General features: G+C 40.8%; 1 protein-coding gene across 2 annotated transcripts in view; it reads right to left on the reverse strand.

Moving 5' to 3' along the window:
- Positions 1–22,167, reverse strand: part of arhgef7a (Rho guanine nucleotide exchange factor (GEF) 7a) — a 40,273-nt gene extending 18,106 nt beyond the window's left edge. The window contains exons 1-6 of one of the 2 annotated variants that reach the window (XM_028023843.1): positions 22,072–22,167; positions 21,613–21,896; positions 14,544–14,627; positions 752–836; positions 474–607; positions 78–279 (exon numbers count right to left, since the gene is read on the reverse strand). In XM_028023843.1, coding sequence (XP_027879644.1) covers positions 78–279; positions 474–607; positions 752–836; positions 14,544–14,627; positions 21,613–21,777 — 670 coding nt within the window. In that variant the 5' untranslated portion in view covers positions 21,778–21,896; positions 22,072–22,167. Of the gene's footprint in view, positions 1–77; positions 280–473; positions 608–751; positions 837–14,543; positions 14,628–21,612 lie in introns of both variants that reach the window. The other variant, XM_028023844.1, reaches the window with a different exon arrangement.
- Positions 22,168–22,542: the final 375 nt, after the last annotated feature.

Raw genomic sequence — 22,542 nt, forward strand, 5'->3', positions numbered from 1 at the left:
ATCTGCATCTTCCCCATAATTTTCAATCAGGACATAATCATTACCCATATCTTTATGTCTGATCTTGTGGTACCTACCAGAGCCTTTGATTTCACGCACATAGTTGCTAGGAAACCACCCAGTCTTGCCGTTGAGTATCCCCTCCCACCAGCCGCCCTCCTCCTGACGGGTCACGCTGATGATGTCACCCTTGGTAAAGGTGAGCTCATCCTCGTTGGTCTGCTGGAAGTTGAAGCGAGCCTTCACCAGCAGCTGCTGTCCGCTGTTTTCTGACATGTCCTGAAGAAGTGCCAAAATAAAAATAAACACAGAGCTCATGTGTATTTAAATCAAAAAATTTTTTTTTATTATTTTACTTGTTACAAACAGCTGTTTTGACAAACTATTTAATATTTGTATTAAGCTGAATATTAAACACCAAGTTATGAATTTTAATTTTTAAAAACACTTGCTTCGTTGTGTGCAAACCTTACCAGACTTCGAAACTGGTTCTGCTGCAGCTTGGAGGATCGACCCAGCGACGCCTGAGAGGACAGCGACTCGAACGACTTGATGCGGTGGGCAGAAGAGTGTCGGGCGCACACTGAGTCACTCCCCACGCCGATATCTAGACAAATACGGCAGAGCATAAATAAAACAGAGCTGGTATCTGCAGTCAGCCCCCACACACTGCTTTGCAGTTCTTTCATAAAAACTGGCTGCTCTCTCCTCATGTGACTCGCACACACACGGTCCACATATTTCAACCAACCTGCAGTGACTTTATTCAGGGCCACCAGACTGCTCAGCACCTTGGAGAAGTTCAGGCCCAGCAGAAGGTCACTGGCCTCGAACGGCTGTGGACGATAAGAGGACACAACATGAGCAAATTTAATTTGCCTTTGTAAAATAAGATGCCTTATTTTACAAAGGCAGCTGGAGTTTATTCAACACCTTTCACAGAAACAGAATAGGAAACATGCATGCTCAGCAAACCCATGAATTAATTTACATCAGCTATAAAGAGACACATTTAGCAGTGTCATCTTTTAACCCAAATGAAAAGCATTTCCTGTATGCACAAAAGGCTCATGTCATCAATCATGGCTGTATTCAAATTCACTGAGGCTTAATATGTCAGATATCGCAACACAGTAATGACACATTTTTTAAATAGAAACTGAAAGAGCAAGTCAGGTAATTGGTTCCAAACTTAAAGTGACCTTAAAGTTTACCTTAATCTTTAGTATGTATTTTAGCAAAAAATATACAAATGAAAGAAACCATTATTTTCATAACTTGTTTATGGGAATAAAGCAAAGGTTTTCATCATATTTTTTCTCATATTTTGCCACGTTACAAACTCAAACATGAATATATTTCAGAATGTTTTTATGTGACACTTCAACAAAAAATAGAGCATAACTATGAAGTGGAAGAAAAATTATACAAAGTTTTCATATTCCCATATGGCGTTCATGTCTACTCTGCCTCCCTGAGCTATAACTCTTATAGGGTACATCTTTACCAGCCTTGCAAATACGACTCTCTACTTTACAAAACAGCTCAAGATCAATCTGAATGGATGGAGACCACTGGTGAAGAGTCTTGATGCAGCTTCTAAATTGGATTTAGTTCTGGACTTCAAGTCAATCTTTCTAACACATTGAAATTGTTTTTCACATCATCCTGCTGGAAGATGACGAAGTCTTTGGCTGCCTCTAGCAGGTTTTCATCCTGAATTGTCTTATTTTTAGCTTTATCCAATCCTATCAACTCTGACTAGCTTTCATGTCTCCACTGAAGAAAACATGCCCACATCCTGATGTTGCCAGAAAAATGTGCCCCATAGGGATTGTTGTTTTCAGTCTAATGTACAGTGTTAAAAAAGACTTGATATGAGAACCTGGTGAAAATGAAACCCAGCAAGAAACACTGCAGAAGTCAGATTTATAGCGACAAGGATCTAAACCAACCCAGCGTATCAACTAAATAGTCTGCTGAAAGGTGAATAACATGAAAGGGTTTCTACTGCAAACATTACCTTCCCACCACATTTGCTGAACACACAAAAGGTTCACAACAGATGTTTCTCTTTTCTTTTTTTTTTTGCTTAAGATGATAGTAAGGTATTGTATTTACACTTAGAAACATGAAAGTCTTTATTATTATTATGTTTTGTTGGTGAAATGTCTGTCTGAAATAAATTATCATCATAATTTTTCTTCACATCATTTCTAGCTCTGGAGAACTTGACTGCGCTGAGGAGGTGATTCAGCCATTTGATCAAAGGGTGTGGTCGTTATTTATATTTCTTAAAGAGAAAATAAAATGGGCTCAAATTGGAGCTTTACATCTAAGAATTGCAGGACGCCAGCCCTTGAGGACTGGGGTTGCCCAACCCTTGTCTATGCTATTTTTTTAATGAAAAATAAAATTAGTTAAAATTAAAACCACCAGGCCATACCTCAACCAAAACCAGAAACTGCCCAGGAACAACAAGCTTGATGCGCTCATATACAGTAAATAGCATAAACAACAAAAAAGACAATTATAAGGAGAATCTTGCTCCTCAGACAGAGAAAAAAATATTACTAAGACAAGAACTGAAACTCACGTTTAGGTATGATTTATCTAGATTAAAACATGAAAAGTGTAGCAAAAAGAAAAAAAAATAGGAGTACTGAATGTAGAAATATACTGTATATCTACATGATATTCATCACAATTTCCTTCTTTCCTCCCAGTAAGGATGAATGGAGGCGATTGGTTGGGCGTAACTCTCTTCTCTCTTCCTCTGTAACAACGTCATGTGATGAGTTGCTCTCACTTCACTGACCAAAACAAAGTTATGAGTCTCATTAATCTTACACTCAGATATCCTAATGCATCAGTGACTGTGTTTTAGTGGGAGTGTGTTGAGCATACACAAGTGTTGTATATACTGTATGTTTGTTCAAGAGCTGAATGACTTTTAGCCTTTATCTGAGTAAGTGAAGCCAAACATAGGGATAGTGAGGTTCCCATTATCAAGATGTTTTCAAAAAGGAGGCTCTTTTAACACAAATAAGATGGAGTAACAGTTCAAACTCTCTTTTTAGAGATGCATCTATGGTGACAACAATCACTAGATTTTCCCCCTGAAAAGCCCCGATTAGTGATCTGTTAGTAAGAAATTTAGAAAAATACATTTGTTTTGTTTTTTTTTGTCAGTTTAGAGAATGCAACATATAAAATATATCAATTTATTTCAGGGCTTTTATTCAGAAATTTCATAAAAACTTAAACTGTAGTAGCAGGAATCTTTTTTAAAAAAGTGGTTTTAATCCAAGTCACCAAGTCTGAAGGTGTTTTAGACATTCATGAAAAGAACAAGGAAACTAATTTCTGATTTTAAGAGAGGTTTCTAGTGTTTTCATGTTTTCAAAGACTTTCAAACATTTTGCTAAAACAAAGAGGCCTGCTGGGCTGTTCCACATATCAAAATTTTAAAAAAGTACAAAAACGCCTGAGAGGCTTCCAAGTTATGCAGGAAAGAAGCACGAGGAGAAAAACATATGTATAGTCCTCAAAGGAAAACTTGAGTTCAAGTTGGATCATTACAAAATTTAAGCAACAAGCAGTGAGTTAAATTTGTTTCAGTGGAAACACCCTCAACTTTCCCCTTCTGTATGACCGAGCCAGCTGTTACAAATTTGATTATGGATTTTCCCCAGAACTGAAAAGCGCAAACAATGGATTAGCAACCAAAAGAGAACCATCACTTTTTGAGGCAACAGCGGTTTCAATTAGAAACAAGCTGAAATTAGCAGGTCTGTTGGTAAAATAAACAGCACGCTGTAGACGTGTAATCAATACAGATAACACGATTAAACAACAAGCTAGTCTCCATTTGTAAATAATCTGATGTTATTTTACAAAGAGCAAAATTGCAGGTAAGCTGTTAAGTATTTTTTTTAGGTTTTGTGGTACAAGTCACATCGACTCAACAATAGCTGGACATGAAAAAGGGCAGAGAGAAAAGAAGAAGAGGACATGCAGCAAAAGGGCTGGGAATGACACTTCTGTCTATTTTAGGAACTCCATATAGATTCGCTATTAGCTTCCAGTAAATGTAAATACTCAACAGCTTTGAATACTGTGGATGGTGTCCATGACTGCCAAACCCATTCTTCTGCAAGTGCTATGCAGATATGCAGAATCCTAAATTCAAAGTAGGATTGCATGCAATCTCTGGGTATGCTGCCTAAAAGTAAAAACATGTTCAGCTTGGTTGAACTGTTGTATGACAATACTTTAAAATGTCTAGAAGCAACACAGACTGATATTTTCATGTTTACACTGATAACAGTCCCCACAGTGAGACATTTTTGACCCCTTTCTTTTGTCTGATTTACAAAGTAACAGCAGTTCCTTCTTAATACACAACAAATGATTAGTATTAAAGATTAGTGAGGTAATAAGAATAACTAAGATTACAAGCTTAGACTTGTCTCTTGTTCTCCAGCATCAAGGTGAAGAGCGGCTCCTTCAGAGCAGGTTCAGACAACGGAGGAACACCCAACTCTGACTCATCATGCTAATAATTAGAGAAATGTGTGCTTAACACCATGTGGTTTTAAAGATAAGGGACAGAAAATATACATTTCTGTTCCAAGTTCACATTTATTTATACACAGAAGCTATTTTCACCCAATTTTAAGGCAGTGTCTTAAAAGATGAAGCCAAATTAGTGAAATAGTTTCTGTTTTTTCTTCTAAAAACAGAAGAATCCTCAATGACCATTTGACCATATATGAATACCAGAGGTGGTGAAAATATGCTTATTTTTGTTTCAGGGAAATAAAATCTGCTAAATATCATAAGTATTAGTCTAAGCTTTTTCATCATGCCAGAAGATTTAGAAATAAATGTGGCTGACAAAATTTCTTGTGAATAAAAGCAGAAAAAGGCTGCATTTGTAAAGATGCACCAATTTTGGTTCAACTTTACAAATAAATTACAAAGTTTGCTTTAAGATCCAACAGAAAATTAAAGCTTTTAACCTGTTGGCCGAAACTGTACATACTGTGCAGTATGTAACTTTTATAAGTTAATTAAATGTAATACTATATTATGTTAAAACTAAACTAAACTTGTAACGATTTAATATAAGAAAGTAGATATTTTTGTAGAAAAACTCATCTGTATTCCATGTTAGATCAGAAATATAAAAGTATCTTGCACTTATAATATCTGAGGATCAGTTGACATGCTATTCTTATCAACAAGAACAAATTGTGAATCACCTTTTCTTAATCAAAATGCTTGTTGCCACCTATGAACTTCTTGTGCTGGTCAGTCAAATTTGTACCACTCTTAAACTGCATTAAGGAGGCCACACAAAATCATTCTGAGGGCCACAAATGGCCCTGAGGGCCACACTTTGGATACCATTGCACTGTATGATTATTCCCATTCATGCAACAAAGCAGGACTCAGGAATATTTTAAATTATGTTCATTTGAGATTAAACAGCAAACTGGGAACACACAAATTTGATTGTGGCCAAATTATTGCAATAAAAATAATTTTAGTGTTGATTATATTTTTTAGCAACTGTCAGGAGCCAAGACTGAAACTGCACAAAAATACACTAATGGCATATGTCTATAACATGTATTTTCTCTCTCTCTCTGCCTGTTTGTTGATGCATAGACAGACCACACATTAGAAATATTTAATAAATTTAATAAATTCAGTTACAAAGAACATTTGTAACGACTGAAATCCCAGTCAATCGTAAGATCTGAAAATTGGACATATTAAAATCTGATTTTCTAAATAAAAAAGAAAATACAAAAATAAAAGAAATTAAAGCTGCAAGCAGCCTCGGGCGGCCCTCGCAGCAAGCGCCGCTCCAGCCTATTGGCCACCGCGGGGGTTCCGGCCACCGCAGAAGCTCTCGCGCGGTTTCCAGAGCCGCAGCCCGCTCCCCACCGCAGAAGCTCCGCCGCAGTTTCCAGCACCGCCGCCCGCCAGCCGCCGCAGAAGCTGTCGCGCATTTTCCCCGCCCGTCCACCGGGCGACACGCGTGAATGCGTTCGGCGGCGCTGCCCGACGACTGTCGAAAAATCTGGCGCAGATCGGTCGATGCGTCGAGGAGATACAACCCATGTATTAACTTAGGGGGCGCAGTGGAGCCAAATTACATCTCAAACCCGTCGGGCTCTTTAGAGGTGAACAAAGGTCATACATATCCAGTTTGGCGCCAATCGGATGATCTATGCCTGAATAAGAGCCAAACGTACGAATATGGCGAATTCGCCATTTGGCCACACCCACACGGTTCAGCCAGCAGCGAGCATTGACAGAGTTTATCATCCGAATCATCTTGATTAGGTCAAGAGAGCCATAAACGGAGCTTTCCAAGGAAAAAAACGGCACTTCCTGTTCTGAGGGGGCGGGGCTTAGATGACGTCATAATATGATGACATAGGGTCGTCAAGGATCCCACCAGGGTCACTCGTGCAAAGTTTGGTGCAGAAGCTATCAACCGTTCACAGTAAAATACAAGACTTCCTGTTGTCAGAGGGCGTGGCCTACGTAATGTCATCATTTGACCATTGGATATTATTCTACACAAGAGGATGATCAATAACTCAAACTTTGGTGTCTCTGTGAGTTTTTGTGTTAGAATTACAAATTATTTAATTTTTTCCTCTTTAATTCAACATTGAACTGTCATTCCGTAGGGCAATGCTGCCCTCTGGTGTCGAATTACTGAAATAATGAAACTATTTCAGTGGGCAGCAGAGGGCAGCATTGCCCTACAAACAACGAACATGGACTGTTTATTATGTAATTACACAGATCTCTCTAATTCATTCTGAGGGGGCGGGGCTTAGATGATGTCATAATATGATGACATAGCATTGTCAGGCATCACACCAGGATGAGTCAGGCCAAGTTTGGTGCAGCTCGGTCGAAACATGTGGAATCTAGACGCAAACGTATTGCATCGGCGTTACAGGTCACTTCGCCACGCCGCCACACCCAGCTGATTCATCGCAGCCGGTCAGGGCTTGGATCCACAACACACCAACATGTCTTCTGTCTCTGGACACAGTTTCATGTTGATTAGGTCAAAGGGCTAAGATAGCGACCGTTCACAGTAAAACATGACACTTCCTGTTCTCAGGGGGCGTGGCCTAAGCGATGTCATAATTTCACCACAGGGTATTTTAGGACACCTATTGATGATCAATCACTGAACGTTTGGTGTCTCTGTGAGTTTCTGTGCAGGATATATAAGAGTTTCGTGTTTCATGGCGAGTAGGTGAACTTTGACCCCTGCTAACCCCCCTTCAGCAAGCTCTTACAGCCACCGTTTTGATAACTTTAAATCAAACATGCCTTATGATCAGACTGACCGAGTTTGAAGCCGATCAATCGAAATCCCTAGGAGGAGTTCGATCAAATGCAAAGGCTGTAAACGGCCTCAATAGGGCCCAAAATGGACCTTCAATCCAAAATGGCCGACTTCCTGTTGGGTTTAGAGCATGGCTCCAAGAGACTTTTTTGTACGTCCTGACAAGATACACATGTGTACCAAGTTTCGTAATTCTAAGTTAAAGCATGGCTTGGGGCTGATTTTTTAAAATATTCTAGGGGGCAGTATAGAGAAATTAGGCCACGCCCACCAAATATCGCTATGGATTCCTGTTGGCGGGTGGATAAGGATCCATCCTAGTGAGTTTGGAGCAGCTCACCCCGAAACTGTGGAATTCAGAGCCAAACGAAATTCGACGGCGTTCGCAACGCCGCCACGCCCACCTGCTTCATCGCAGCCGGTCGGGGTTGGAATCCACAACACACCAACATGTCTTCTGTCTCTGGACACAGTTTCATGTTGATTAGGTCAAAGGGCTAAGATAGCGACCGTTCACAGTAAAACATGACACTTCCTGCTCTCAGGGGGCGTGGCCTACGTAAAAAAAAAATTTCACTGCAGGGTATTTTAGGACACCCGATGACGATCAATCACTGAAAGTTTGGTCCCTCTATGTGTTTTTGTATAGGAAATATAAGAGGTTTTTGTTTCATGGCGTGTAGGTGAACTTTGACCCCTGGTAACACCCCTTCAACATGCTCCAAAACTCACCAATTTGATAACTTTAAATCAGACATGCCTTATGATCAGACTGACCGAGTTTGAAGCCGATCAATCGAAATCCCTAGGAGGAGTTCGATCAAATACGAAGGCTGTAAACGTCAAAATCGAGGTAAAAAATGGACCTTCAATACAAAATGGCCGACTTCCTGCGATACTTGCACTATGACATTACTTGTAAATTCTGAGCGTCTTAGTGAGCTCTACAACTGTACCGAATTTCAAGTCTCTACGATGAAGTAAGTGAATAGCAATGGGTCTGTTGAAAATTGCTAGTTGCCAGCGTTGAGCAATTTTTTTTGCGATTTTTGCAACGACCTTAAAATTCAAAATTTTTAAACCGCCTAGACGCCTCCGCCAAGTTTGGTGAGTTTTTGAATATGATAAAGCCCCCAAAAAGGCACACGAAGAGGTGGGAAGAATAATAATTAAAGCTGCAAGCAGCCTCGGGCGGCCCTCGCAGCAAGCGCCGCTCCGGCCTATTGGCCACCGCGGGGGTTCCGGCCACCGCAGAAGCTCTCGCACGATTTCCAGAGCCGCAGCCAGCTCCCCACCGCGGAAGCTCTGCCGTAGTTTCCAGCACCGCCGCCCGCTGGCCGCCGCAGAAGCTGTCGCGCATTTTCCACTCCCGTCCACCGGGCGACACGCGTGAATGCGTTCCGCGGCGCTCCCCGACGACTGTCGAAAAATCTGGTGCAGATTGGTCGATGCGTCGAGGAGACACGGCCGATGTATTAACTTAGGGGGCGCAGTGGAGCCAAATTACATTTCAAACTCGTTGGGCTCTTTAGAGGTGAACAAAGGTCATACATATCCAGTTTGGCGCCAATCGGATGATCTATGCCTGAATAAGAGCCAAACGTATGCATATGGCGAGGGACTGATATTCGCCATTTGGCCACGCCCACCCGGTTCAGCCAGAAACGAGCATTGACAGAGCTCATCATCCGAATCATCTTGATTAGGTCAAAAGAGCCATAAACAGAGCTTTCCAAGGAAAAAAAAGGCACTTCCTGTTCTGAGGGGGCGGGGCTTAGATGACATCATAATATGATGACGTACGATCGTCCGGCATCCCACCAGGAACACTCATGCCAAATTAGGTGCAGCTCGGTCAAAATATGTAGAATGTAGACGCAAACGTATACGAACGGCGTTGCCGCCATTGAAAACTTTTGGCACTTTAAAGCAAGCGAGACCAACTTCCTATCTGTCATCTAACACAGAATCACCTTGATTAGGTCAAAAGAGCCATAAACAGAGCTATCCAAGGAAAAAAACGGCACTTCCTGTTCCGAGGGGGCGGGGCTTAGATGACGTCATAATCTGATGACGTAGGATCGACGGGCATCCCACCAGCATCACTCAGGCCAAGTTTGATGCAGCTCGGTCAAAATATGTGGAATGTAGAAGCAAACGTATACGAACGGCGTTGCCGCCATTGAAAACTCTTGGCACTTTAAAGCAAGCGAGACCAACTTCCTATCTGTCATCCAACACAGAATCACCTTGATTAGGTCAAGAGAGCCATAAACAGAGCTATCCAAGGAAAAAAAACAGCACTTCCTGTTCCGAGGGGGCGGGGCTTAGATGACGTCATAATATGATGACGTAGGTCCGACGAGCATCCCACCAGATTCACTCAGGCAAAGTTTGGTGCAGAAGCAATCGACCGTTCACAGTAAAATACGAGACTTCCTGTTGTCAGGGGGCGTGGCCTAAGTGATGTCATCTTTTGACCATTGGATATTATTGCACACCCGATGATAATCCATAGCTGAAAGTTTGGTGTCTCTGTGATTTTTTGTGTTAGAATTACAAATTATTTAATTTTTTCCTGTTCAATTCAACATTGAACTGTCATTCCGTAGGGCAATGCTGCCCTCTGGTGTCGAATTACTGAAATTACTGAAATAGTTTCATTATTTCAGTAATTCGACACCAGAGGGCAGCATTGCCCTACACATGACAAAGCCCTTTGTATTACACAGTCGATCACAGGGGAACTTTGAGCCTTGCTAACCCCCCTTCAACATGCTCCAAAACTCACCAATTTGATAACTTTAAATCAAACATGCCTTATGATCAGACTGACCGAGTTTGAAGCCGATCAATCGAAATCCCTAGGAGGAGTTTGATCAAATACGAAGGCTGTAAACGTCAAAATCGAGGTCAAATGAACTTCAATCTAAAATGGCCGACTTCCTGTTGGGTTTAGAGCATGGTTCTAAGAGACTTTTTTGTACGTCCTGACAAGATACACATGTGTACCAAGTTTCGTAATTCTAAGTTAAAGCATGTCTTGGGGCTGATTTTTTAAAATATTCTATGGGGCAATGTAGAGAAATTAGGCCACGCCCTCGAAGGTTCGCTGTGGATTCCTGTTTGAGGATGGATAAGGATCCATCCTAGTGAGTTTGGAGCAGCTCAGCCCGAAACTGTGGAATTCAGAGCCAAACGAAATTCGACGGCGTTCGCAACGCCGCCACACCCACCTGCTTTATCGCAGCCGGTCAGGGCTTGAATCCACAACACACCAACATGTCTTCTGTCTCTGGACACAGTTTCATGTTGATTAGGTCAAAGGGCTAAGATAGAGACCGTTCACAGTAAAACATGACACTTCCTGTTCTCAGGGGGCGTGGCCTAAGCGATGTCATAATTTCACCACAGGGTATTTTAGGGCACCTATTGATGATCAATCACTGATCGTTTGGTGTCTCTGTGAGTTTCTGTGCAGGATATATAAGAGTTTCGTGTTTCATGGCGAGTAGGTGAACTTTGACCCCTGCTAACCCCCCTTCAGCAAGCTCATACAGTCACCGTTTTGATAACTTTAAATCAAACATGCCTTATGATCAGACTGACCGAGTTTGAAGCCGATCAATCGAAATCCCTAGGAGGAGTTCGATCAAATACGAAGGCTGTAAACGTCAAAGTCGAGGTCCAAAATGGACCTTCAATACAAAATGGCCGACTTCCTGTTGGGTTTCGACCATGGCTCTAATAGACTTTTTTGTACGTCCTGATAAGATACACATGTGTACCAAGTTTCGTAATTCTAGGTTAAAGCATGGCTTGGGGCTGTTCATTTAAAATACTCTAGGGGGCCCTATAGAGAAATTAGGCCACGCCCACCAAATTTTGTTATGAATTCCTGTCGGTGGGTGGATAATGATCCATCCTAGTGAGTTTGGTGCAGCTGGGCCCGAAATTGTGGAATTCAGAGCCAAACGAAATTCGACGGCGTTCGCAACGCCGCCACGCCCACCTGCTTTATCGCAGCCGGTCGGGGCTTCAATCCACAACACACCAACATGTCTTCTGTCTCTGGACACAGTTTCATGTTGATGAGGTCAAAGGGCTAAGATAGCGACCGTTCACAGTAAAACATGACACTTCCTGTTCTCAGGGGGCGTGGCCTAATTTATGTCATCATTTCACCACAGGGTATTTTAGGACACCCGATGACCATCAATCACTGAAAGTTTGGTCCCCCTATGTGCTTTTGTATAGGAAATATAAGAGTTTCGTGTTTCATGGCGAGTAGGTGAACTTTGACCCCTGGTAACCCCCCTTCAACATGCTCCAAAACTCACCAATTTGATAACTTTAAATCAGACATGCCTTATGATCAGACTGACCGAGTTTGAAGCCGATCAATCGAAATCCCTAGGAGGAGTTCGATCAAATACGAAGGCTGTAAACGTCAAAATCGAGGTAAAAAATGGACGTTCAATACAAAATGGCCGACTTCCTGTGATAGTTGGCTTATAACATTAAATGTAAGTTCTGAGTCTTTTGGTGAGCTCTACAAGTGTACCAAATTTCATGTCTCTACGATGAAGTACGTTCATACCATTGTGTCAACAGAAAATTGCTAGTTGCCGGCGTTGAGCAATTTTTTTTGCGATTTTTGCGACAACCTTAAAATTCAAAATTTTGAATTTTTCTAGTCGCCACCGCCAAGTTTGGTGAGTTTTTGAATATGATAAAGCCCCCAAAAAGGCACGCGAAGAGGGGGGCAGAATCGTAATAATAATAAGAAACAGTACAGATACAATAGGCCTTCGCAGCGCTTTGCTGCTCGGGCCTAATAAACAGCACAGATACAATAGGCCTTCGCAGCGCTTTGCTGCTCGGGCCTAATAAAACAGTACAGATACAATAGGCCTTCGCAGCGCTTTGCTGCTCGGGCCTAATAAAACAGTACAGATACAATAGGCCTTCGCAGCGCTTTGCTGCTCGGGCCTAATTATTCAACTTTGACTAAGGTAAGAAAAATCCCACTTTTTTAAAAATAACTTTGTCACCACTGATGTCACAAGATTTTCAATTTCCAAGGAAGACAAACTAAAAATTACCAAAGGGATCATAAATTCTCTTGTTTAATCAATTCTATGACTAAATGGTTCCAGCTTACATGCAATCAGCTAAAATTTTAATATGAATACTTGGCTTTTATCATTTAAAATTAAGCTGACAAATTTACCAAAGCCAACGATGCAACTGACAGATTTTCTTTGACTTTAGGTCGTTTTGACTGTGATTTTGAAAGGACTTTTGAAACACACATAAATTGGCTTATCTTGTTTAAGTTTCTTGATGACATTCTGAGAATTTAACTTTGGAAGACAAAGATATCAACAGATATGCTTTTCTCAAAATAATTTGACACGTGTTAAAATGGGATACACAACTGGGTGCTTTCCCACAGGTGATGAAAGATCGGTTTGTAATTAATCAACAGGTAGACGCTTGGGTGAAGGTAACTACCCACAGGCATAGGAGAGGTCATGGGAACAATAAAGAGAACTTCTTATGGTCAAAACTACAAGAGGTTAACAGGTCAGCATGAGCAGCTGCACAAGTGTCAGTCACAAGACTGAACCAAATATCCAAATTAGATGTAAAACAAATCATTCATTTTCATAAGCAACATATGGAAACAGGTAAATTAACTCCACTAACAGGAAGCTGACAGAGCTGTAAAAGTGAAGCATCAGTCTATTTGTCTTTCACATATTATAAGCAATTCCTCTTATCTGCCACCAAAGCTAACAGAGGTCGGAGCCAGCAGAGCTCTGACTGCTCATTTTGGCTCTACAGATGGTGAGAGACTGAATGCCAAAACACAAATTACTGTAATCCTGCTTTACCGACCTCACTAAAAAAGGTCACACATATCTGATCAAAATCTTGCATGCAAGAACCCATTAAGTGTAAAAGACTAAGACATGACTCCCGTTTTAACAGAAAATTGTGAATCCAGCACTAAAAAGACTATGCTAGCACAAAGGGCACACATTTAGGCAAACTTTGAAAGGATGCACTCCATTTCTCTACGCTGCATTCAACCTGAGGGAACCCTGTGGTTTTCCTACCATCTCTACCAACAGACTTTAAGCCACAGGAGTGGGTCTGAAACTGTACTACGATACCGTTGGTATAAGATTAGCCAGTTAGTTTTTATGCTTATGATGGAGGAGATTAGATATGGAATCACACTGGCAAAAATCTGCAGATTATTTCTCAACAGTGCTTGCCAAGACCTGGCTCTGCAGCACGCCAGAACAAACGCAGATCTTTACCAATAAAATAATCACGCACTGCCTTTGCCTCTCTTGCGTTCTGTGTTGTCCAACTTTTAATTTGCATGTTTCACAAACTCAGTGTGACAGGGCTCTGTGCTGCTCTTCTGGCTCAGTGGCCAGAGGCTCTGCAGGGAGAGGCAACGCTGAGGAACACTGAGCTGCATTGTGAGACTGGTTCAATGACCCATCTATGCACTGGCCAATACACAGAGATAAACAACACTCTGTCCTTAATTTGCTTTAGGCTGTGGTAAGCATTCCCATTGCATTTCTATACAGAAACCCAATACATTTCTATTAGGATCTGCAACACTTTGAAATAATATAGGGAGTATAACTAAGTTAGAAAAAGCCCAGCTACATATATAAATATAAAAGTCTTTGTTCACAGCTGTAGGACGGAAGATGATCTACAATGGTGAACTGCTGGTGACAATAAAGCCAAGCACCGGCCCCTTGCATTAATTCAAAAGGCGTCAACATTACCCAGACGCTTCCAAATATAAGCAGAGAAAAGTAAACAGACCTCGTTTAAATCCTGTATTCAACTAAAATGCAGTCCTTTTAGAACCGCCACTGGTACGGGAAGGTAAAAACTATCTCAGTCGGGTTTTAGGTGATTGTTCTCGGTAGCAAATTCACTCCTCCTCCCCCTTTTCTGTCAGGAGCTCCGAGAGTCCGCTCCACAACACGACACTTATATCCATCATATCCTCCCAAACATGCAAACTCAACGACTCAGAAAGCGCCTCTTTTCGGGATATGTTGTCCAGAGGTGCGAAATGTAACCCAGCATGTTTTTCAAAAAGTGTACTCACCTCGACGCGGAACGATGTGCAGCCCTTGAGAAACTCCTTTATGTTGCTCAGACACTCGCCGTCGTTCTTCGGTTCTGGATAAATCTGGAACAAAAACAAAAAAGGACGGAAACGCTGAGTGTCGACAAAACTGCTCCTCTTCCCGCTGCGGACGAGTTACTGCTCTTTGGGAATGTGCTAGCTTTTAAAGTCTCGTTTCGTTTTCAGCACGCATTCTACAGTTTCTGTGTGCATTGGGCCCGACGCTTCTGGAGGCTGCACACAAACCGAGCTGTGGGGAAGTAAAGGAGGCTGGAAGCACTCAGTCGAGGAAATGACGTTGCCAAATAGGGATCCCCCACCGATGATGATGATGATGATGATGATGATGATGATGATGATGATGATGATGATGGTGCAAGACATTTACAATAACCTCCTTCAAACAGGTAGAAAGAAACAAAATGTTTTCATATATTTGCAAGTAGTAAAATAATAATACGGAACAATGCTTCAAAAATATTTCATATTTACACAGCTGTACTCTAAATCTTGTTTGATTCTCTTTTATTTCCACAGTAGCCCAGACACATAAAAAATAAAAAAAAAACCAATGGCTATAAGGAGGATGTGGACATTTTAAAATGAAATGTTTTCGACTCCTTGCAGTTTGCAATTCTGCCACTAGAAGCGTGTTTCTCCTTGCAGGAACCTTTTCAGGAACCACGTTGGTCTCTCCTTTTTCTCTTGATTTGTACTGTAGGAACTAGGGCAAAAGCAGGCCCTGCAAATGGCCCTGCTGAGGCGGGATGACGTTTTGTATGCACTCTGAATTAACACTGTGTTGTTTGTGGTGGATAGATCCTAAACATTTCTCACCGAATTAATATCCTCAGCATTTTATATCCTGGTTCATGCTCCTTTGCATGTCAACAGGAGTTCTGTATTTATATTTACAAGCAGAGCATTTCAACCCAGCAACTAGTGCTAAATATTACAGTGTTTCACAAAGTTTACATTGGATTACATTGATAATATCTACCGTTAGAGGAATTTGTATAAAGGAAGCATGAACTTTTGCTTTCAGAGGCTTTCTGGAGATGAAGAAAGAGACAAAACATTTTCATTACAGTCTTCTTTTAGATGTAGATTTTTTTTGACATTTTAACAAACTAACAAGTAGGGCTGCACAGTGATGCAGTTGGTAGCACTGTTGCCTTGCAGCAAGAAGGTCCTGGGTTCGATTCCCGGCCTGGGGTCTTTCTGCACGAAGTTTGTATGTTCTTATATGTGGGTTCTCTCCGGCTTCCTCCCACAGTCCAAAAACATGACTGTCAGGTTAATTGGTCTCCCTAAATTCTCCCTAGGTGTAAGTGTGTGTTTGTGCATGGTTGTTTGTCCTGTCTGTCTCTGTGCTGCCCTGCGACAGACTGGCAACCTGTCCAGGGTGTACCCTGCCTCTCGCCCGGGATGTTAGCTGGAGATAGACACCAACACCCCTCCAGACCCCACTAGGGACAAGGGTGCTAGAAGATGGATGGCTGAATTTTAACAAGTAAAAATTGTTTTCAGTATTTATGTTTAAAGCAATCGCAATTTCACCAAGCAGTTTTAACACTGCATTTTCTGTGTGTGAGATATGTGAATTGGTATATGCTTCTTCTGGGTAGAAATTATTTTAATTTTGTTCCAGAGCTTAACCGCTATGAAATTGTCTGATGCCTGAAGAAAGTCAATTATAATCCCGATAGAAACTCTGGTTTTTTCTTTTCTTTCTGAAAGTCAGATTCAGTGCAATTCACTCAAAAGCAACCCTGTCTACACATTTCCACACAGTTTGGAGTGGCAGTCTATGAATTTGAACCCTTAACTACTTTCAAACAATCTGAGATTAATGCTGTTCTTGTCTTGTTTACATAGTTTTAATCAAATTGTGGACTCAGCTATAAACAGAGATCAGTATCCCCAGACATGTGTGGACTCCAGCAGGAGGAAGATTTACTCAGTATCAGGAGGCATGGACTACATCATTGGCCCAAATTTCAGACATCACAACAGAAACACGCACAAAAAACAGTCTAGATACTGTATATTAAAAGTTCATGAAACTTAAGTACAAGAGGAAAAACGTTCAGGAACCTGTTGTCAAAATTCACCTGAAATTCACCAAATTATAAATGTGGCTCCTTAAAGATTTGTTGTGAAATCCATTTTTTTCTTAAATAATCTAGCATGCAAACATCCAAAACAATCTTATTTTATGGAAAAATAGTATCACTGATATGATGCCATTTGGTAGAGAGGTTTACTCATGCACAAATATGTTGCTTGCCAAAAGTCATTCACACTTTCCTCAGAAGTCAGAACTGGGAATGACAATTTTCCCACTGCATTTTGGAAAACCACTGCAGTTTGTTCATTGTTGTGTACACTGACTACATTAAAGAGAATTAGCAAAACAAACCAAAGATTTAATGCATTCATACACTTAGAAAAGACATCCACTCTTAGATGTTCTACACTGAAGGATGAAATGTGGCCTCACTTTGCTTCATCATCTTTTTTTTTAATTTTCACCCTGCAAGGGGTCTTTTCGTGGGCTCTAGTGTCCCTTTTTCAAAGTAGGCTGACAGGAAAGGGGGAATACATGCAGTAAATGTCATCAGGTCCAGGAGTCGAACCCGCGACAGCCACCACGTTGCCTCTGAATGTGGGTCGCGCTAACCCCTCCGCCACCACGGCACGCCCCGCTTCATCATTTTTAAGGTGTAAAAACTATATTAATCTCAAGTAGCTTAAGAGGCTTAATGGTGAAGCAGTAAAATGTAAATGCTTTAAAAATTGCCATTGCATGTGTGCTCAGTGAAGTAAATCTAAGGAACAGTATAATCTAAGGAGCTGTAAGTCATGGTATAATATTGCTAAAATATTATTTTTTTTACCGTTCATTACAATTTAGCTCAAGTATTTGTGCTGTTCATTGTCTTTTTTTTACTAAGTATACTTGTTATAAATTCTGTAATTGTAACAATGGCCATCAATAAATAAGAGGATTGTATTGGCAACTACAAATCAACTTGTTTCTTCTATTTTTTAGCATAATAATGATACTCCAATCCTCATAAGACGCTTTAAATTTATCAGTAGTGTGCAGCAATGTAGTTTTATTGTAACAGCATAGCCTACAAACACAATAGGCTGGACAGTGAGTAAACAATATTAAGGCTGGATAACATAACAGTTTGAACAGATTTATAATATCAGATCGTATTAAAACGAGAGGATACCAATTAGGGCTGAAACGATTCCTCGAGTGATTCGAGTACCTCGATTATTAAAATTCCTCGAGGAAAATGTATCTGCCTCGAAGCTTCGTTAAGTTATATTTTATTATTTAATGCACCGTGTTCCTGCCGGGTTATTACTTGCGTTGAGCGGAGCCCTCACAGTTGTTGATGAAAGCTAAGAGTTAGCAGCATAACGTCCAGTTTTCAAGTTCGGCCTGGGAGGATCTTATTGATTCTGGGTTTTTGTCGTATTTCGAGGAACCAATAAGCATCCTTAAAATGACTGCCGCCATGCCTGGAGCTTTTCTCCTCCCGGAGCTGCTGCCTGGTGGCCGGTTCAGAGCGGACAGCAAGGATGAGCGCTGAAAGTGTGTTTATACAGGTGAGCGGATATTAACACTGCGGGCGGCTGTGCATTAGATGATTAACGCAAGTGTAGCTTTACGGACAAACCGGAAATTTAATTTCATATCATCCCGGCCGCAACAAATGGGTGGCGGAGCGCATCGTGACGGCAAGTAGCTGGTAGATGAGTTTTTGTGTGCGACAAACGGAGTCAAATCCCGTCGCTAACGTGAACACAAAAGCTATAAATGTCTGGGCAAGGTGAGAGTTCATCTGTTAAACTGACTGAAGATGAATACAAAAGCTGGAGTATAGACATTTTTCATAAGCGTATTTGTGTGCTTGTCTCTTTATTATTGAATTTAATAAAATTTCAGATTTTTGTATTACTTTTCTTCAGGTTAACTTAGTGAGCTATTATTGTTACAGGTTGATTTTCTAAACTACAGAAAGGTTATTGTTAAGGAAGCTCAAATGTAAACAAATTGGATTGATGTTGATATCAGATATTAACTCTGCTGTTATGTTAGATTTACCAAGGTTTTATTTTATCTTTTTATTTTATCCGATTACTCGATTAATTGTAAGAATAATTGATAGATTACGCGATTACTAAAATATTTGTTTACAACAGCCTTAATCCCAACATTCATCACTTTTCTCAAAGACTAGTTGTTTCTTCTTAACGATCCAAGCAATCATCTAAAGATTTAATTTCAATTCTGTTAAGGATCGTGAAGCTCCAGCAAACCACAATGAAAGGCTTGTTTTTCATGTCTAATCTAACAATAGTTGTCACAAATCTCTCCACCCATCAAGTCAGTTTGAAGGATGGGTGTAATGGAGGAAAGTTTATAATGAAGTATATCACTCAATCAGTCTGGACGCATTACATCACAAAACAGAATAAGCCAAAGATGCACTATTTGTGCTGACAGACTTCAAGTTATGGGGATGTCAAGATTATTTTCAAAGTAATTCAAGTTAAAGTTTTCTTTATGCTTCTGAGACATGTTACTGTAAGTGGACCACTGTGCTTGTGACATTCTTGGCTATTATCTTTAATTTCATTACCAAGAAACCCAGTTTTTCATTTCAAACAACTTATAATTACGACTTTGCATTTATGATCCGACATAGCACGATGCACACTCGTGCAAGATGTGACTCAACTTATCACAAAGCATGCATGGTACATTTAGACATCAGTTATCAGTATCAAAGTATATTAAGATTTTTAAAAGTTACAGTTTAAAATCTTTTTTTTAAACGAAGGTTAGAAAAAGTGATGGAGTAACTGGTGTTTTGTTCCAGCGGTATTTTCCCCTAGACAACCTGTTGATGCACACTGTCAATCAGAGAAAAGTAAGCTAAATACTAAATACTCCAAAATGTGCAAAAGTCCCACAGCACATACAAATATGTAAAAAAAAAACTCCCAAAACAACAAAAGTGAGAAATAGAAAACCAGGAAACAGTCTGTTTTTCAGCGTTTTATGCATTCAAAAAACTTTCAGGTTATTGTTCTATGTCATGTTATTTTTGCAGCATTAGATGTAAATGTTGCTTTTCTGTTTTGAATAAAATCAATTCAATTCAATGTTATAAACTTTTGATTTCTTTTTTTGTGTGTAGCTTGAAACTATAGTACTTTTATTCTAGATTATTACTCAGTGAGAGTCTTGTGCTGTCCAAGGCCTTGTTAGATCCTACAACCATTACAATGGAGCTGCACAGTGGAACCCTCTTTTGCCTTGCTGCCTTACAGATAGATGGTCCCAGGTTTGATTCTTGATCTAAATGTTTTTGCATGGAGATCTATATGTTCTCCATGATGATACATGATACTGGTAACATTTCATTTCAGTTCTGTTGATGAATATTGCGATGATGATGAATAAATTACAATTAAAAAAAAGTTATCTTTCTATTTCCTGGAGTCTGCTATGATTCAAATGTGTTTGTACTTTGGTTTCATTTGTGTTTCTGTTTGATCTTCTCTTTATTGGTTTTCTTCTCTTTAGTTCATTTCTGTGTTTGCTTCCTGGGTTATTATTATTTGTGCATTAGAGTTAGTTGCCTTAGATTGTGTCCATCTCTATTTATCTTTCACCTTCCTGCCCACCAGTTTTTCCCCTTCTCAGCTGTTTTCATATCTTCTCATCTCTCCTCTGCCTTTGCTACCTCAACCAACTGTGACAATGTCACAATATCTTCACTCTTTGCAAGCTTTAGCCTTTCATCCAACAAAAAAGTACATCCAGTATGGACATAAAAGATTGAAAATGTCCACCCAACATGCTTAATATACAACTCTCAAGCAGAATTTTCACCCATGACATTTGAAATATAATATCTAATCACCTATTGCTTCCAAGTCGAAACTTTGCAATTGTAATTGAGCACAAAGGGGATATTGCAATGACAATATATTTTAATTCAGTATTTGTTAGAATGGCCCTATTCATATTATATTGGCTTAGTCAAAGTCCAGATATTTGAGAAGTAAATTCAAGATTATTTTTGAAGGCTTTAAAATTTACATTCACATACTTCTTCAATCTGATCAGAAGGAACTTGAATGAACATACAGCAGATATTCCTGTTTAGCCTGTAGATACACAAATGGTAAACACAAGAAAGCCTGTAGCTAATATTGCAGCAAAAAGTGGTTCTGCAGTATAAGAATTTACTCAGTGGTACAGGGCATATATTTCAGATTTTAATTTGAAATATATGTAATAATAAATAAATAAACAACATAAATACAATATAACTTTTCTTATAATTCATTATTTGGCACTGCATGGTGTTGAATCCCAATAATTAAGGCTGTTGCGACTCTGACAGACAAACGCTGCGCTGTTTCTTTAAATTGGGAAACGAGCCATCTCTGCCTGTGTGCACCTCTGCTGTCAATGGCGGCCCATTCTTACTGATGCTCTGTGTACAGATAACATCCTCTCATCCCCTCACTGATCCCCACAGGCCTACAGAATGTGTACCAACATGACATGCAAACCATATATGGTATTATTTGGACGGTCACAGCCGGGGTTATCAAATGCATTTGCATTTTCAGTCGGCGGCTTTCATGGAAAACACCATAAAGCGGCTATTAGATTTAATACTTCCTGGTAATATTAATAAACGCGAAGCAGCCTTATTTATGGCAGATCAATAGGCAGCAGACGAGCGCCTTTCTGTTTTTACACGCTGACACGGGCAACATATGCGCAAGCTGCTACGGTAGACAATAACAAGAGCCGCCGTGACCTACAAAAGAAATTCTCTCATGGATCATTGGACAAAAAGAGAGGCCGGACAACAAACCGCCGCGTCGGTGTCACGGACGTGGACAGACGCGCCGACGGCTTGACAGGCCGGGCGGCTGCCTGGGTTAAACAGAGAAAGAGGAGGAGGAGGAGGAGGAGGAAGAGGGGATGTGTTGCGCTTACTTTCTCCGTGGATCCCGGGCTGAGCCGCTCCAGCAGCTTACAGAGAACCACCCCATCCTTCAGGGAGCTCTGCAGGAAGGCTTCAGGATCCGAGATGGTCTTCTTCGGCGACTCCAGCACCCCGAGCGTGATCAACCACGTAACCGTCTGTTCCGCCGAATTCATGTCCAGAGACTGTTGCTACAGATCCTTCTCAACAAAGAGGCTGCAGAGGGGTGTTTGACAGCTCACCGCCCTGGTTATGCTGTCATCTGTGCGTTAGAATATCATCCACATCATTATTCCTTTAAAAAAGAGAGAGAGAAAAAAAGATGCAGTAGGTGAGGGGGGCCTATGAGAAAGAAGGCAAAGAGAAACCCTCTGTATCTAGGCTGGATGCGGATGATGACGGCTGCTTGTTTTTAAATTTAGCTGGTCTTGTTCTCTCTCCTTGAATGCTCCGTTTGTAGCCCGACTAACCTGGAAAAGCTGTCAGCTGCGGCTCGCTGTGATGCGCTGAGGCAGCGGACCGCATACATATGCGCATCGCAGCCGCTCATCTATTGGATGGTGACATCACAGCAGAGAGAGGACAAGCCAGTCCAACCAGTTGTTGGACCGCTTCAGCTCCCCGTGAATAGGCGGCTTTTGCATGTCCTGCTCTTTTATCCGTTTATTACAGACACGCCGCAGGCTGTGGGTCGCTGTCTGCTCTAAGCGCTGTTTTGTTGGTCAGACATTAGTTCAAAAGTGAGGCACTGCAAAAACACAAAATCTTGCCAAGTATTTCTGGTGTCGATTCTAATGCAAATATCTTATTATTAGGCCCGAGCAGCAAAGCGCTGCGAAGGCCTGTTGTATCTGTACTGTTTATTATTATTATTCTTCCCACCTCTTCGTGTGCCTTTTTGGGGGCTTTATCATATTCAAAAACTCACCAAACTTGGCGGA

The sequence above is a fragment of the Xiphophorus couchianus genome, chromosome 7 (genome assembly GCF_001444195.1).
Source record: "Xiphophorus couchianus chromosome 7, X_couchianus-1.0, whole genome shotgun sequence".
In the NCBI taxonomy this organism is placed as follows: domain Eukaryota; kingdom Metazoa; phylum Chordata; class Actinopteri; order Cyprinodontiformes; family Poeciliidae; genus Xiphophorus; species Xiphophorus couchianus.